This window comes from Parasteatoda tepidariorum, chromosome 11 (genome assembly GCF_982258835.1).
Source record: "Parasteatoda tepidariorum strain Cologne lab strain chromosome 11, Ptep-v5.0, whole genome shotgun sequence".
NCBI classification, from domain to species: domain Eukaryota; kingdom Metazoa; phylum Arthropoda; class Arachnida; order Araneae; family Theridiidae; genus Parasteatoda; species Parasteatoda tepidariorum.
Genome location: NC_141765.1, coordinates 76,796,484 through 76,814,832, shown reverse-complemented (window position 1 = coordinate 76,814,832; position 18,349 = coordinate 76,796,484). Strand labels below are relative to the sequence as shown.

Here is an 18,349-nt window from a genome sequence, read left to right as displayed (position 1 = left end):
ATACAAAAATATCGACAATGTATGACCTGATTCAGCTTATTGCTAACTAACTTTTATAATACAGTAGAGAACCGATTATCCTGAATGATCGGGACCATCGCTATTCCGGATAATTGATTTTTCCAGTTTTCTGAATCGCTACAAAACGCCGTTTTTTTATTGTTAAACCCATCTAAAAAAAAATATTTAGAAATAATTTTAAAAAGAAGAAAAAATGATAAAGTAATACACCAAAGTTTAATAAGATAAAAAGGAAAAAAAATAATGAAATTACAATATATACAGGCTTAATATAAAATGAACAAAAAAGGTAAAATAGAAAAAAAAGGGGGGACTTCATCTTCCTCGTCGCTTTCTTCGACTTCATCGTTGTCTGCGTCAGGACTAAAACCATCCTCTCTATTTTTTACTTCATTATTAACAAGTGAAAATGGAAAAATCATGAGCATTTCTTTTTCCTCCTGTGTGCGAGAAAGACAACGTTTGGATGGAAAAAAAATTCTTTTGAAAATTTCTGGAGAGAGGGATAACAAAATTTTTTACTTCATTATTCCTTATTTTTAATAATTCTCAAATGAGAAGAGAAAAATCACGATTGTTTCTTTTCCCTCCTATGTGCGAGCGAGACATCTTTCGAATATAATTCTGGATGGGGAAAAAAAGAATCCTTCAAAAATTTCTGGAGAAAAGAAAAACACAATTTTTTACTTCATTTTTCTATATTTTTCTCAATTGAGAAGAGAAAATCACTAGCATTTCTTTCCCCTCCTATGTGTGAGAAAGACATTTTTTTAAAAAAAATATATTTCCAATGAGGTGCACAATCGGTCTTGCCGATGAGCAGACCTAGTGCGTTCTCTAGCGGTGGTATCCACTCTTTCAGGACCACCACAATGGGTGAGATATCGTTGGTCATGTTAATTTGGACGTTTAGTTTCTGCCACAATAGATGGCAGCACCGAGTCTCTATTTGGATGCTAAAGTGCACTAGGAATTTGATTTTGCCGGAAATGCCAAGAGCCAATGAGGCACTCAAGGAATCTTTTACATGCCGCATAATCATACGACATGGCCGCTGAGGATTTTCTGCATCCCGAAAATCCGGTGTCTGGGCCGGGGATCGAACCCGCTGACTTGGGCTCAGAAGGCCGAGGACAAATCAACTGCGCCACCCAGCCACTGAGAAAGACATTGTTAGAATATAATTCTGGATGTAAAAAAAAAAAGAATCTTTCAAAAATTTCTGGAGCAAAGAAAAACAAATTTTTTTCCTTCATTATTCTCTAATGAGAAGAGAAAAATCGCGAGCATTTCTTTTTCCTCCTCCCATGTGCTAGAAAGACATCGTTTGAATATAATTCTGGATGGAAAAAAAATCTTTCAAAAATTTCTGCAGAAAAGAAATGTACAATTTTTTCCTTCCTTAAGGAAAAATCTTTCTGCAAAAAACTCTCTAACGTTCTGTGACAATATCGCTGTGATTCTGGCGCCCGATTACTATCTGGAAGAGTTTAACTTGAGTTACAACATTTTGCTAAAACATTAATCTAAATCAGAAGGAAAAACAAGTTTATCACAATCTTATTCCTCATTAAGCTGAGCTATTTTTATTTCTCCTCCACATAAATTGGGAAGCAGACACAGAAGCTGGCATAATAAATAGAATATATTGTTCGACCATATTCTGCCCCTCCTCACACCCCATCCAAAATGAGTGGGTTGAAAAACTGGTGCAGTTGCAATACTTGACCTTGAGTCATTATTCCTATTTCTTTGGCTGTCCAATATATTCCAAGGGGGAATAGCAGAAATGACAGATAATTTTTTTAAAAAATAAGAAAAAGTAGGAATTAACAGGAAAAAAAGAAGGGCTTCAGAGGTAATAGGAAAAATAGGAGTTCTGCAGTCCCTGTAGGGAGTACATTAAGATATTTCTAAGAATCAAAAAAGGCAGATAAAATTATTTGTTTTAACTCTCCTGGACTGAACAATCAACAGACATGATGACTCCTACTGTGAGAAGCTGGTGGTATTGACTCCCCCTGCTTAAGGGCCAGATGATAAGAAAACAGGTGTTCTATGAGTCACCCTTTCTCACTGAGCTATGATTGAAAAGAAACAGCTATGTAGGGTGTAGTTTCATCTGGTGAACTCTCTGGAACTACCCTGCGTTCCGGAAATAAGACTTGAGACTAATAAACAACTAAAGAAAACATTTATTAGATTAAACAAATATTTCACACTCCCAACGTGCTCTCGTTCGATACAGCTAGCAGTTGAAGAAAATATGTGGAAAAAAGCAATTATCGCATCCATGTCGTCACTTTTATACTCTGAAGATCTGCACCACTTCAGTTCGCTTCACCTATAGTATTCACTACCGCAGCAACGCCACATAGGGGGTGAGAAAGGGAATGATTGATGATATTTAGTAAAAGACTCTTACATCTCTTGACAGTGTAGGGAACTAATGATTATTTCTAAAATAATGGTTAAGTAAACATCTTTTAAAAAATAAAGAAAAATTCTAAACTCTTATGAGAAAAAAAAATTTCTAAAAATTGCAGGAAAATTATCGATTTTCCTTCTGGTTTTCTGATTTCCAAATAAGAGGTTCTGTTCTGTGTCATGAAATTTAAATAGGAAAAATTTAATGATAATACGAAAAATATAGACAACTATCAACAATAACTCATCTATTGTTGATAGTTGTCTATATTTCTCAGCTTTGCATTAAGACTTTTTAGCTCTATAAAAAAAGTGTAAGAATAAGTTATGGATACCTGATATTTCTTATTCATTTGATGTTTTTTGAAAATGTAAAAAAAAAAAAAAAAAAAAAAAAAAAAAAAAGAATATTCTTTAAATGTTTTTTACCATGTTATTTTTATTTTTAAAAAAGGTTTTAGATTTTGTTTAAAGATTTCTTTTTATGTTCTGAAATCTCTGTTTTAAGTTAAACAAATATTGAATTAGTAATATTACTTTTTTTCTTAATAGAATTGAGATTTTTCTATACGCACATTCTTTAAAAATATTTCATTACATATTCTCAAAATTTTTATTTATTTTTAATTATGCACATGCAAATGTTTTGAAACTAAATGTAAGAAACTACTAGTCGCGCTTGTGCTATTTGCATTGAAGTATGATCGCATATGTAAATCCCATGCAGTGAGACTGCACTGTTAATGGTAGCTTTTTTCAGAAAAAATTTGAAATTCCTAAATTTTTCCTTAATCTTATAAAAACTGGGGTTTTGCAACGTTTCTTAGGGTAAAAATTTCTTCTTTAAAAATAACACTATTTACAAAAGCATAGAAAGCAGTAAATATATGTTTTATGTTTAAGTAGATCTAATTTTAAAATTATTTGACCAAGATTTGTTTGGTTATGCAGATGTTGTGCGCAATCCTTATTTTATCTATGAGTTCAAAAGCAGATTATCACCAATCAATTTTATATAGGGAAAAGCTGTATCAAACTCATCTATCATTTATACTTTTTTCTCTTGATCTCTTTGAAACTCACTTTGCTTAGTTTTACAAATACATCAAATTACTGAACTCTTATTTCAAATATTTTAATTTATATTCATTTTTGCTATTGATTGATTATTTTAAAAAATTCACAAAATATTGTTTCAATATTTTTTTAATCAAAATATTAAAAGTGTATTTTCATAAGGATATTTTTCTTTCAATAGGAAATCGTACGCATATCAGATTCTACCTCTGTCAATCATCCTACTAGGCCATACGTTGATTTGATTTTAGAAAAAGTAAGTTTTTTACTACATCCTAAAACATTCTTTTTTACTACATCCTACAAAGAAAAACTAAGTTTTTTTTTCAATTTTCTTAATATCACTATTATTTTATTATCCATTATGTCCTTTTTTTAGACTGAAATTTATCTTCAACTTAGTAATACTTTGCTTGCATCAAAACTTGCTCTATTATAACCCTATTAAACTATATAAGACTGCCACATGAAACTCTTCCATGGTTGCTGAATAAATTGAGAGATTTTAGAACTCTTTGGGTCTAATTTTTGTTTTCTTTAGAGACTATGGGACTATGTAGTTCATTAAAGGCAGAGAAAGGATTAGAATATTTGCACCTGTTCATAAAAAGCATGAATTTTTTTTTTTTATCTTCTAGTCCATGGGCCAAAACCATTTATGATTTTTTCTGATACTTTAGGAGCATTTTTTTCTTTTGACAAATTGAATCAAAATGTCAAATATTTTTAATTTTATAACTAAAATTATTTAGTCATAATTTAATAAAAAAAAATTTATTTTGCACTTTTTTCTTGAAAGCTACAATGAAATTGTTAAACTATTTTTTTCTTCACCAAGCCAACCAACCACCCATCTTCTTACAATCACTAACCGCAATGTTAGTAGACATATCATTACAACTGTTGCATTGACGCTAATTTTTTTTATTTCATTTTAACCTTTCAAAACATTTTTTAGCTGAAAAAAAGTTATTGCAAGAATCTACTATATGGTGATAACATTTAATTTTACCGTTTTATTAATAAATATTTGATTTTGGATTCAAAATTCGATTTGTACTGTCAATCGCTATGTCAAAAGCTCATAGTTGTTGCGTATATTTTGAGGATGATTTTTCCAAAGCTGTTTTGCTGTATTTCCCCAAAAGCTAGCAAAAAAGCAGAGGAATGTATAGAAAAAGAAGTTAAATGATGCATAAATATAGAATATAAAATTGTTTATTAGAAAGAAAGAATACAAAACTCTCTTTCTTTGTTCTGCACTTTACAGGTAAATGTTTCTAACTGCAAAAAACAATGAACGAATCTAAACTGAGAAAGCATGTGGTTAGATTGGAATTTTTTAAATATCTTGTTCTCAAATTTTAAAAAAAGGAAACTTGAAGAATGTTATGTAGCTTTTCTCTATAAAGTTTGCAACAAGAAATTAAAAAAATTTTCTTTAAATACCGTCATGTGGGACTACTTTGTGCAGGATTTCTGGAAAGGCAAGGAAAGGGCAAGGTCTGTCGAATGTGGCATTAGGGGTTGGACTTCCCATTAAAGTGTTTCTGAATAGCAAAGTCAATTTTCATGCAAAATCGATGCTCAATGTTTCTTGGCCTCAGTTTGTATGGAACCCAACTTCCTCGTTTTTTGGATCATTTTCAACAACTTTAAACGATGTGAAATTGCTTCCTGAGTCACTTGTAATGTGCAAGTTCTTTTTGCATTTGAGAGGAATTTTCTTCCAATAATTCTTCAAATTCCTTGTTTTACAATTTCAGCCTTCCACTGCATTCTTTGTCTTCCGTGTCAAACTCGCCTTTTTTAAACTTCTGAAACCACTCACGTCAACTTCCCTCGCTCAAAGCAGCCTCACCATATGCTTCTCCAAGCAATCGATGCGCCACATCTGCAGATTTCTTCAAATTAAATATGTGAATCAAAAGTTCCCCCCCCAAATGATGCTTATTTGGTGCAAAACTTGACATTTTTGCACGAAAATAGTTACATAAACAGGGCTAGGCGTGAGTCACTTTTCTCACTTAATGTCACTATCTTAAAAAATAGTAACTTTTATTCACTGTTTTTAAGGCTTAGTCACTTATCTCACTTTTTTTATATTTAAATTTCATAATTTTCTCCCCAATTCAATCAAAAGAAAGATTTCACATTTCCCTAAACTAATGATATTACAATCCTCTTGCTCAAGTAAAGAAGGACTTACTCAAATGGGTGGGGCAAGAAGAGGATTGAATATGTGAAGAAAAATTGACAATTTCCACTTTCAAATGAATTCCTCTTGAAATGCAAGAGAGCCATTCACTGTATCGAGGAATGATTTTATTCATCATCTATCTTTACTCTCATTTTCTTACCTGCTGTCAAGCTGCAGAACATGAAATTTTGTATATTTCTCCTTGAATTGAATTTCTTTTTTCTGTAGGGTTCATTCGTACCTTAAATCTGCTTAATAGAGTATAATTTTGCATCATAGAAATTAAGCACTCTTAAAAGTTCTTATTTTACATTAAAAGTTCTTATTTTTTCTTCAAAAGAAAAAACGTAGATAAAATGTTTACTTTTACATTATATTTTTTATTATTATTTTTTTTCCTTTTTCAAAAATGTGATTATTTTTTAATAAGATGTTGTTATGTCGTGCGAATTTGAGTAATCTCTTTTTGACATGAAATTTCATACCGTTAGTTGTTTTTTTTAAAAAATTAGTTTTGATATCAGTAGTTATTAAGAATTTTTCACTCCTTTCTATGTGATTTTTTTAATTGTGCTGTTTTTGATGCAATGTTATAACACACAAATTTTAAATTGAAGAATTTCAAATTGATTCACCATAAATTTACTTGGTTTTATAATCGATTTATCAGTCAAATGATTGGCAATGTTTAGCTAATTTTTTTTCCACATGATTCTTTAAATATCCATATTTTATCTAATATGATGCTTATTATGTTACGTGTATTTTAGTGACAACTATTATTTTTTTACATTACCATCGTTGAACAGCCGACCTAATGTTTGGGTTTACGACTACTAATGTTCAACTCCATAACCTTGTAATTTTGAACTAATCCAGAAGACAAAGAAACTCTTGGATCAGTACCCCCAGAGGTGTTGATATGTTATAGGAACATCGAGGACTTTGTGACTCAACAGATTTAACGAGCACCAGTAACCATTTACTACACAGACAGTCTTCAGCCGTCAGAGATGGAACCCACGACCTTTTGGACATGAGCCCAGTGCCCTACCAACCAGGCTATCCCAGCCCTAGTAACAATTGCGAAGATTGTTCATGGGCGTATTTGATTTCATTGTGATTTCTTAGTTTTATTTCCAGTGTTTACCTTAGGCATTCATGCAAATTTTTATAATTTTTTTAGCCCTTTTCTCGTCGTTTTTTTAATATGATGTTATTACTACTTGCCTTTTTCACCTTAAAGTTAAATTTTATTTCACACTCGATTCAGGGTGATTACGTTGTAAATTAATGTTGTTTTCCGAAAGTTTTTGCATTTATTTAATTTCATATTAATGCAATGTTATATTTTTGATTAATGCGATATTGTAACAGCTCTCGAATTTCAGTTTTCAGTAATGACAATTTGTTAATGATTTATTCATAAATGACTTTTAACGCGCTTAGTTCTATTGTGATTTCACTTTTTTCTCCTGAGAATTTTTTCAACCATTTTTATTTTTTATACAATGTTATTATATATGCTTATTTCGAATTTAACCCCTTTAGGACAATGATCACTTGTGTCTCACATATTTCAAATTTTGATACTTTTAATGCAATATTATTGTTATTTATTTCATTAATCACTTTTGGCACTTTCATTTTGCGCCATTTCTATTGCAAAAGCATAATTTTTTTTTTTTGCAATAATAATTATTTAACGTTTTTTCTGTTCTTCACATTCTTTTTTAACTCCTGAGGAGAAGCACATCTCAATAAATATGTATTTACTTTACATGATTGCAGCAATATTTTTGTTATACACTTTCGCTGCTTCTTTAATATACTTAAAGCCATAGTAGCTAAAGTTAAACATAAACTTTTTTTTAGTTGGGAAGTTATTTTTTTTAAATACTTATTATGTATTTTTTATTATTACTTTTTTTTAAAATTTCAATCGCAGTAAACTAAAGCAATAAACAGCTCCAGTAATAAATGTTTCTAAACCAATTTTTTTTTTAAGTGGTATATTTTTATGGCTATTAGGATGTTGCCTGAATATTAACACTGATTTTAATTAAGTGACTATTTATCACTTTTTTCACTACTTTTTCTGCAATGACCAGTGTTGAGCCCTGTGTAAAGCAAATACGGAATCACCGTAACTTTACGGTTATGTTTTTACCAGACGAACAAACTTACAATAAGACATTTAACAACATTCAATTTCTACATAACCTTCTGGTAGTTCCATCTTGTGAGGAACGGCAGGAACTTATTTGTGCACCTAATATAAAAAATTACTTTTGATTTTGCAGTTCTTAGCAAAATCAGCTTATTTTTATGCCTTCTCTCCATTAATCTATCCCTCAAAGTGATGCTAAAAAAGCTAGCTTAGAATAGCATTGTTATTTTTAGGAAATTATCTTTTGTAGTAATTAAGCAAAACTCATCACAACAGCATTAAAACATGTATTGGCAAAATTTTTTTTTATATTTTAAAAGGCAATCCTGAAATTACAGCTATTAAATACTGTTTCACTTTTCACAAAGGCATTTTGCTCATTTATAAAGTCAATATTTTTGAATATCCTTGGGTAAAAAGTAGAGGTTAGATTTTTGTAATCAAGAGAGCACTTCTTATAAACTATCATTGAAATTGAGACTTTTGAAACGGTGCTATAATTGTCCATATCTAAAGCAGTAATATTTTCTCTCCATCACCATACTAAAGATATTTACTTTTTCTGGCATCATAAGAAGCTGTTACAAAGGCTATTTTAAAAAATACACAAGTGGGCGACCTTTGTGCTGAAATACAAACTAAGGTAAACAATGTGCAACAGTTGCACTGATGAAGGTTGCCCTTTGAGCATCCGAAACAGCTGTCTGCTTTTAATAATATTTTTGTGCTCTTTAACGTTGTTTACCTTAGTTTGTAAAGGCTATTTTGTTTATAAAATTTCATTTTTAGTTAAATTAATAGTTTTTTGTTAAATTGTTTTCGTTTTCAGTCAATTTAAGAAAAATTAATGTATTCTTATTGTTATTCTGTCATTTAGAAGTATAATTAATTAGGCTTAAATAGATTAATTACTGCCATTTCTGTTGCAATTTTTTAAAAAAGTGGTAAAGAAATCAAACTTCTCTCAAAATGTCCCAATTTTAACATTTTCTCAATGTAACATTAGAGTTAAAAACAAAGTTTAAAATAATTAAATAATTATAGAAACTAAACCATTTTAAAATTATCTTTCAGAATTATATACAAAAAATATGCTTGAAATATTTTTGTAAAGATCAAGCTATCAGAAAATTGTAATTACAGAAGCCTGAATACATTTTAGCAATAATAATAATCTAGTAACTCTAGTAATGACACTCATAATGCGTAAAACTAATGAAAATTGTTATTTTCAATTCTGAGCTTAACACTTTGATTATGGGTAATTTTCTGTCCATCAAAATGGTTTTGCAAATAGCTTGGTTCCCTTATATGTTTTAAACTTCCTTGTCCTAATGTTTTAGAATTCATTTAGCCTGCAAGAACCTGAAGCATATCATTATCATCTAAATTCTAAATTTTTATGCAAGAAACACTAGTATTGTTTATAGTATTGGAATCACCTCTTTTCATGACCACTCTCAACTAGTTTTATCCAACACATTTTTTTTAAAACTTACCAAACTATTACTAAAAATATATTGCATAATCTTGCTAGTAATAATATTAAAACTGATAACTAATTTATCTACATTTAATCTGCTTTTCTTTTAAAGTTGCCAACTGAGCGAAAGTCAATCACTCAATTCAGACGGTCTAGAGAAGAGGGGCATTATACTCTGGATGGTATAAGCGAAAGAGGTTTGGCTAAACTGCATAAACAGGTACATTTTAAGATTATAAGCAAATTATTTTAATATTTTGTACATTTTGATCTTAATGAATGAAGTATAGAATGATGAGACTCTTATATATCGTACTTGACTTTGTGTAGTGTGTTAGTCACAATTTTTGCAACGAAAATAAGTTAGGAGCAAAATTACTCCACAGTTCTGGGATGACAGATGGTTTATTGTTAGTAATTACCAAGAATTCGTTTAAAATCCTATTAAACAATAGGACAAAGGGAAAGGTTAAAAATTTTTTTTTTAAAGAACTTGAAATGAAATATTTTTAAATAGGCTAGAAAAAACTTAAATGAGTATTTTCTGTCCGCTAAATTTTTATTCCATCACTGAAATACTATTAAAAATAAAATATATAGTTAATTTTATCTTTGTTCATTATGTTTCGTAATTGAAGGGCTCCCAAACTTTCCATGTTGTGGCACCCTTATATAGCTTATTCTATGATATTTGAAATAATCTCACCTCACACTCATGTTCAACAGTACAATTGTTATTATATGTTTCTTATATACCTAGTGTATACAACTCTATCTTAAAAATCATTCAAGTACTTAAATTGTAAATAATAGAAAAGCATTAAATTGTAAATAATAAAAAGCATTATTTTTATATTGTTATTCTGTACAAGAAAATATAAACAAAAAGAAGTTACCGTCCCCAATAAAAGGTATCATGAATTCGTTTCATACGATGGTTGAGCTTGCTGCTCATTACATAACTTTTTAAATCGCAGAATAAAGCTTAATATGACTGCTCACATTTGTATTTTAATATTAATTTTCAAGCTTTTTAAAACTGTTGAAAACCTAACTGATATGAAATAGCATAGAGAATGCTCATAACTTTTTCACTTGAAGCACTGTCTTGCCTTTTTCCCTTTTGAGTAGCAACAAATAACTATAAAATAACTTATACTAGACTTTAAATCATAGGCACTAAACACTTCAAGGCATTTCACATTTGGAAAGCCCCCGTTGTAATGAATTTGCTAAATCCTAATCTGAGCAAAAAAATAAGCATAGCAAGGTGTTGGTCTTTTTATTTATTTATTTATTTTTTGTTCATTTTCTGTCCATAGTATTTGGAAATTAAAACATAACAATTTCCATTTCTTTGTCAGTATCACTGTGGTTAAAGCACAATAGCTTTTTAATGTGTAGTATATCAAATTCATATGATGTACAATATGTAAAAATATTCTACCAATCCTCTGACAATGCATTCTTAGATCTCCATATTTTAAAAGAAATAAAAGAAATTTTTTTATTTTATCAAATTTTATTCTTCTTTACAAATTTGGAATTCGATGTTAAAGAGGTGATAGACGAACTTTTTTTCATTAATTACAATTTTCTTTTCATTTGCCACGTGTCTTATCACTTCTTAAAAAATGTTAAAAAAAACTATTATACTAAACATTTTGTGATCATGGCAAATTGTAATCATGCTGTACCGTACTACATATAAAATTAATATTCAAGTGATCAATGTTTTCATGGTGCTATATTTCAGATACAATGGAGTATTTTAAATTTAATTTTTAACATTCCAATGTTGAAAAAAAAATTTGTAGGTCATGTAGCAACACAGATTAAAACTGTCACTGTGTAATCTTCTTATGAACCCAAATAGACCAAAATGTGTGATATGAATAATGTCATATTTTACTTTTGACTATACTCTCTTAATTAACCAAAAATTTAATTAAATTGTTTACTTTTATGCCTAAAAAATATAAATCCCTTGGAAAAAAAATAGCTAACACCCTCCCTTATGTAAAATCTATAAATTGAAAAAAAAATCTGCTAAAAAGCCACTCTTAATATTAGACAAAAAAAAAAAGAAAGAAAATAAATCAATCAAATCAACTGCTAAACTATGTCCAACCCATGTTTGGCATTTAAGGAGAAAAAATTTCCCTTGAAATTTAATCTAAATTTAACTTATCCTTAGAGTTATGAAACCACCTTTTTGTCATGTAATGCTTTTACATTTTTTGTTTTAATAAACAATGTTAAAAACAATGACCAAGTTTTCTGTATGGGTGAAAAAAAGTCTTTAAAAAGGGATAGATGGTTAGTGAAACCAATTTTTAATGCTAAAACGATTTACAATACCGTAATTTCTATTAGATACACCATACCCATGAAAAATATTTCTAAAATGTTCTATTATTATTGTATAAGCTACAATTTAAAAGTAAATGAATTAAGAAATGGATCCCAAGTTAATGAAACTACTTTATAAAGTTAGGCTATTTTTATTACTAGCCCTTTTGGCTTTATCATGAAATATTCAAGAGTTACACTTAAATATTCAAGAAGCAGTTTTGAAACTCTTTCTCATCCTCAAAGTAAATCAACTTATAATAATAACAATTTCAAAAATTTGATCAAAGCAAGCTTAACAATCATTAATTTTTCAGGGATGTGATTCTTCCGCAAATTCGCGGATTTCCGTTTTTTTCCAGATTTTTCCATTTTTTCCGCTAATTTCGGCGGATAATATTTTTTGGACAAGTTAAAATATTTTATGAGGAATCTATATTTATTTACAATTTTCAAAGATAAACAGAAAATTCAAACTACGTCCTAGCTGCTAACCCTTCCGCATTTTTACTTATTTTAGCTATTTTCTCGACTTTTAATCACAGAAAATAAGATTTTCCATATTTTTATCCGCCCGCCGGATAGCTCATATTTTTTGCAATTCAGATGTCGCTGCTTCCTGTTTTCAGGCGTGAAATCAAACGAAAAAAAATATAATTTGAGGTAGATTTGCAGAGGAAATATATATTTGCTCATTCAATTAGTCTTGTAAATTTTTATTTATTATGTCTAAACAAAAACAATACTAACAAAAATTTTAGAAATCCCAAGTCCAGATTCTGCAAATATCTCTATTCTTTTTCACGCGATTTTAATATCAATCATTGATTTTCGTATTTACCTGATTTAAAAGTTGCGCATTGCGATTCTTATTTACGCTATTTAAATATCGTACATTATGATTCTTATTTACAAGATTTTAAAATCCAATATCGCGTTTTATATTTACGCGCTTTTAAAACCTTATGTAGCGATTCGTATTCATGCTAGCTTAAAATCTAATGCATAGATTTGTTTTTGCGGTTGTAATATTAAACATCGATTTTCGTATTTATATGTGCTTTAAAAATTACACATTGGGATTCGCATTCGCGCGATTCAAAAATTATGCATCGTTATTCTCTATTTACGTAATCTAAAAATTATGCATCATGATTTGTATTTTCACATATTTTAAATTCGATATAGAGCTTCATATTCACGTGATTTAAAAGCCTCATATTGGGATTCATATCCTCTCAATTTAAAATCATGCATATGATTCATATTCATACAATTTTAGAATTAATCATCAGGACTTATAATCACATGGTTTAGAAGTTTAAAAATCACACTTTTTTTTGTCAAATATTTGTGTGTGTGTGTATATATATATATATATATATATATATATATATATATATATATATATATATATATATAGCTAGGAAATCCAAGAATGAATATATATATATATTTGTATATACAGTGAAACCTCCGTTAAGCGGACAATCATAGGACCAAAAAATTTGTCCATTTATGAGAGTTGTCCGTTTACGGGAAGGGTACCCTAATAACGAAATTTAACACCGTAAATTGTTTTTAAAATATTCTCAAAGATGTAGAAATAATTAAATAATATCTACAAGGATACTGTAAATATCTACAAGAATATTTATTTAAACAATAAGAAAGATAAAAAAGAATATATAAAGAAGTTTTATATTAATACATAATTCTGGATGTAGCTACAGGTAAATAAATATAATTTTCCTATTAGCATAGATACTCAAGTTATATATGATACCAAATAGGAGCATACTGTCCTCAGTCCGTTTCAATTATTAGGTTCACATCCCCTTACACCTACTTATTATTTGATAGGGAACATGATTAATACCTTCTTGGAAAATAAACCTCCCATGATTTACAGAAAAAAAAGTAATGCATACCTGTAAGTCATGAGAACCTATGGAGATGATTATTCACAATTGATCAGCTATCAAGTGTCTGAATAAATGCTTCATTTATATAAACATCTCAAAGATTATATTTCTGTTCTCTTTTTTTTTTACCCCAGTTGTGTTAAATGCAGTCTTCAAATTGATAAGAAAATTAAAAAAATTTTGAATGGGGAAGAAGCATTGAGAGAAGTCATTTCAACTTGAGGGGTCTCATAACCTGTGTGGTCCAGATGAAAAGATCAAAAGATACCGATGTCAAAATTATTTCAGGAGTGCAGTACCATTTTCTCTCCTTTCTTTACAAGGATAAGGCAAGGTGACAGGAGAAAGATTGATTTTTCGGTGGTGAAATAGCTTAACAATATTTTTAGTTATGGATAAGGCAAAAAGTTTTATTTACATGCTTTAAAAATGGTGAAAAGTTGAATTTTTTTTAGCTTGCAATTTATTTAGAAAAAGTAGTGTCCGGCTTGTAGAGATAAAAAACAGCGTTTCAGGATCAAAATGACTGTCCGTGTCCGGTTACGGGAGTGTCCTCTTTGGGGAGAATGTACGTAATGGTTTATTCATGGAAGATTCCCGGGGAATTAAAAATATGTCCGTATTGAGAGGAGTCCGTTTTGCAGGAGTGTCCATAACAGGAGGTTTCACTGTATATATATATATATATGCTAGGGGGCTCTGCCCCCTGCTCGCTACCGCTCGCCAACCCCCGAGAATTGCTACGCAATTCTTTTTTGTTTGCTTCGCAAACAAATTTTCATACATTTATATAAGGATATAAATACGCGGCAGAGCATAAGGGATTTTATTTAACAATGTACTAATCAACTTAATAATCAGTAAAATACAAAATTTTTAGTAAATTGCAAGGAATTCTATCATAATAATGAGATTCGAATGCATATATATTAGAAGTTATTATAAGGGCATTAGCCGGAACTGAAGTTCCGTTACCAAAGCACGCGTGGCAGAGCAGATTTGATTCAATTCAGAGGGAATCATATACTGGATGCCGGACGCTCCCTTTAGAGTGCTTCATTCCCCCCCAATTAATTGACATTCAAATTATAAAAACAAAAATAAAAAACAATCACAATTTACCATAATGGTTATCAAAGAAAAAAAACTATGCAAAAAAATAAGATATTTACAAAACTTCTGCATAAACAATGTTCTTAAAGCAACATGATTAAATTCAAAGGGAATCATATACTGGATGCTCTCTTTAGAGGGCATCACCCCCCAATTAATTTACATTCAAATTATAGAAACAAAAATAAAAAACATAATAACAATTTACCATAATGGTTATCAAAGAAAAAAATATTCACAAAAATAAGATATTTACAAAACTTCTGTGTAAACAATGTTCTTAATTGAGGAAATTTCAATGTCACTATTTGCACCAACAATCTGAATTTTTATCCCAGACATGCTCCGGCACCTTGATAAAGCAACATATAGTTGGCCATGGCCAAATAGTGGAGAATTCTGGTCTATGTAAAGGCCAACTTTGTCAAAAGTCTGGCCTTGAGCTTTATTGATTGTCATAGCGAATGCGAGTCTGACTGGAAATTGCGTGCGATGCAAAACAAAGGGCAACTCTTTATTATCACCAGTATTTAAAGTAATGCGAGGGATGCAAGCTGAACTACCAGCTTTACTTCCAGTCATAACTGTACAAAAGAGAACATTTTTAGTTATTTTCCGTACAATCAAACGTGTGCCATTGCACAATCCATCGGCAATACACAAATTTCTGATACGCATCACTACAGCTCCAACTTTAAGTTGAAGATTATGAAGCGGCAATCCTGTGATATTGACTTTCGCCAAATATTCAGGCTGAAAGCACAACATTACACTTTCATCGTCCGTTTCATCACCATCACATGAAGTAGCTTTATCATATGAACGGCATTCAATAATATTGCCGAGCAGTTTTTGTAGGACGGCACTGTTAAGTTTATGAACTTGATCATTTAGTGGAGCAAGAAGAACTGAGGTGCGTAATACATCTTCAGTTAGTATTTCACCGAAAACTTCACTAATTATGTTTTCACATAGGAATTCACGAACTGTCAGATGAGATACTGAACCGTTTCTAACAGTAAGAAGCCAATCACCGAAGCTTTGTGCTGTAGCACGCATATTTTTGTTAAGCGAAAATCGCTTTACTGTTTCCCACATCGGCAAACATTTCATTGTTCCATTCACAATTTGGTGTTTGCCTGCTCTTTTGATAACCGGCAAAACTTGTCTAAAGTCACCGCCAAATAGAAAGCATTTCCCTCCATATGGTGCTTCGGATTTCAATAAGTCTCTCAGGGTGACATCAATTAATTTAAGAGCAACACCAGGTATCATCGAGGCCTCATCCCAGATGAAGAGATCTGCATTGACTAATAAACGTTTAGTCCTTTTGTCCAAATAAATAGGGCTAAGTTGTTCTTCTGCTGATGGCATTGTCAATGGCAGCTTAAAAATCCGATGGGCTGTTCGGCCATTTGGTAATAATATGGCTGCAATGCCTGTCCAAGCCACACATATAATGTTTTTATTTAGATGCCTCTGGTGATGGTATAAGCATTTGTATAAAAAAGTTTTCCCAGTACCACCTGGGCCATCGATAAAAAATAATTTGTTGGAATTGTTAACATCATTAATGCAATTTATAATTTCTTGAAAGGCTTGTTTCTGTTCAAGGTTAAGTTTCGATATCATATCTTGAGAAATTTCGAGATGCTGCTCTGAAGAAACTTCATCAACATTTGATGGTTCTATAGTAACAACAGATGGTAATCCATAGTCAGACAAAGTTTTGTCCTCACTGTTTAAACGGCTTTCAATTTCCAGAAGGCACTCATTCTCATTTGCATGTAGCATTTATTGTTGTAGCTTTTAAATTTATCCCACAACTGAATGGCATCAATTTGATTGCAAGCCAATAACAAATGTGAGAAAAAAACGCAGAGCTCTTTGGGCATCTTAAAATGAACCACTTCTGTTAACATTTCCTCCATTTTATTGTCCCCATCACCAAATCCCAAAGTATAAGCTGCTTCACGAAAAGAGTTGAACGTTACGCCATCAACTGTTCGCAAATCCTCAAATGATACTGGACCACAAACATGATGTAGCAAATATTTTAAGAGGAATCGTTCACTGTCTCTGGGTGAAACGGCATACATGCGAACAACTATCTTATTATTTCCACTCTGCCTTCTTTGCCATTGGCGATCTTTTTGTACCCACACATAATGCTTTGGGATCTCGATATATTTCAAAGATCTTGCTTCCACATCATTCTCATTCAACTGGAAAAACCCATCAACTGAGTTACAGAATTCACAGAATTTATGGCATTAACTTCTTGACCCTCTTGAAATGTTACCTGTTGATTACCAGGCAAATGTACTGGCAATCGAATAACTGTATGGCTGTTGTCATGCATCGGCAATTCCAATAAACGCCAAGCTGCCTCCATTGAGCTTACATATCGGCTATCGATGAACTCGTCAACTTCATTTATTAATTGTACCCCATTATCATCATTCGAAATTGTCACCTTGATTCTGTCGTGCCCTTTGTTAACATATTTAAAAATGTATTTGTACGCCATTACACTTCCACAGTACTCCACATTGATATGACAATTGTATTTCAGAAGGAGATAGGCATTGTAGGGAACAACCATCGAATTATCGACAGGAATTAGCAAGTTTCCAATACGTTTGTTATAGAATTGCATATCACTCCTGTTATCTCTACGTCTATATAAAGGAAAACCATCACCAGACATATCCGTTTCTTCTCGAAAAGCGAAAGGAAATTTTTTTGTACAGATGCCACTTGTTTTGTCATAACATGGAGTTGCTTCACTATGTGGGCCATGTAGCATATGTTTGGACACTTTTTGATGCAGATTTGGAAAATTATCTTTTGGAGGTATTTCAGCATAGATAAATCTATCAATTGATGATGGGGTCAGCAATTTGTCACGTGGGTTGAGAATGAATAAACAATGGGCATGTGGGAGACCTCTCTTTTGAAATTCAATATTAAAAGTATAGCCCATTACTTTGCCAAAAACCTTTCCTGCAGCTATCTCTTTCACAAACTCCTCAAATCTGCAATAGAATGCTCGTACAACAACATGTGGAATGTCAGTTGCAGTGAATCCTGTTGGAAGTTGACTCAAGTATTCTCTAATTTCTGGCCACTGTGGATTTGCTGTGAAAGTTACAAACAAATCAGGTCGTTCGACATCTCTTGAGAGAGCCATACAATCTTGGAAATGCTGCTGCATTGCTCTCGGACTGCCAACAAATGATGATGGAAGAACGACAGCTCGCCCAAGTCGTACAATGTCTGAGGTATTGGCGGAACTATACTGCACATGATCAATCAGGCCTTGAAGTGTTTCTCTCCGAAATAAATTCTGATGACTTTTGATATAATTCAGCCTGTTCCACTCCATAGTAATGTAACCATGTAGAATATATTGCTGGGATAAACGACCAGCAGAGGTGAAAATGTTAAAGTCTCTAAGCACTCGCAACCGCCATCCAAAATACTGTATAGCAGTAACACGACTTGATCCTGCATTATTTGGTACGTTTAGGGAATAACCAGGATCACCTGATGGAAAAAGCAATGGGAAAACCATTGGT

The 18,349-nt window shown here is 31.2% G+C and overlaps 1 protein-coding gene across 2 annotated transcripts in view; it reads left to right on the top strand.

Moving 5' to 3' along the window:
- The window catches only part of LOC122270900 (G protein-coupled receptor-associated protein LMBRD2), an 85,192-nt gene that overhangs the window by 22,403 nt on the left and 44,440 nt on the right, over window positions 1–18,349 (top strand). For both annotated transcript variants that reach the window (XM_071187518.2, XM_071187517.2), the window contains exons 7-8: window positions 3,707–3,781; window positions 9,491–9,598. In XM_071187518.2, coding sequence (XP_071043619.2) covers window positions 3,707–3,781; window positions 9,491–9,598 — 183 coding nt within the window. The remainder of the gene's footprint in view (window positions 1–3,706; window positions 3,782–9,490; window positions 9,599–18,349) is intronic.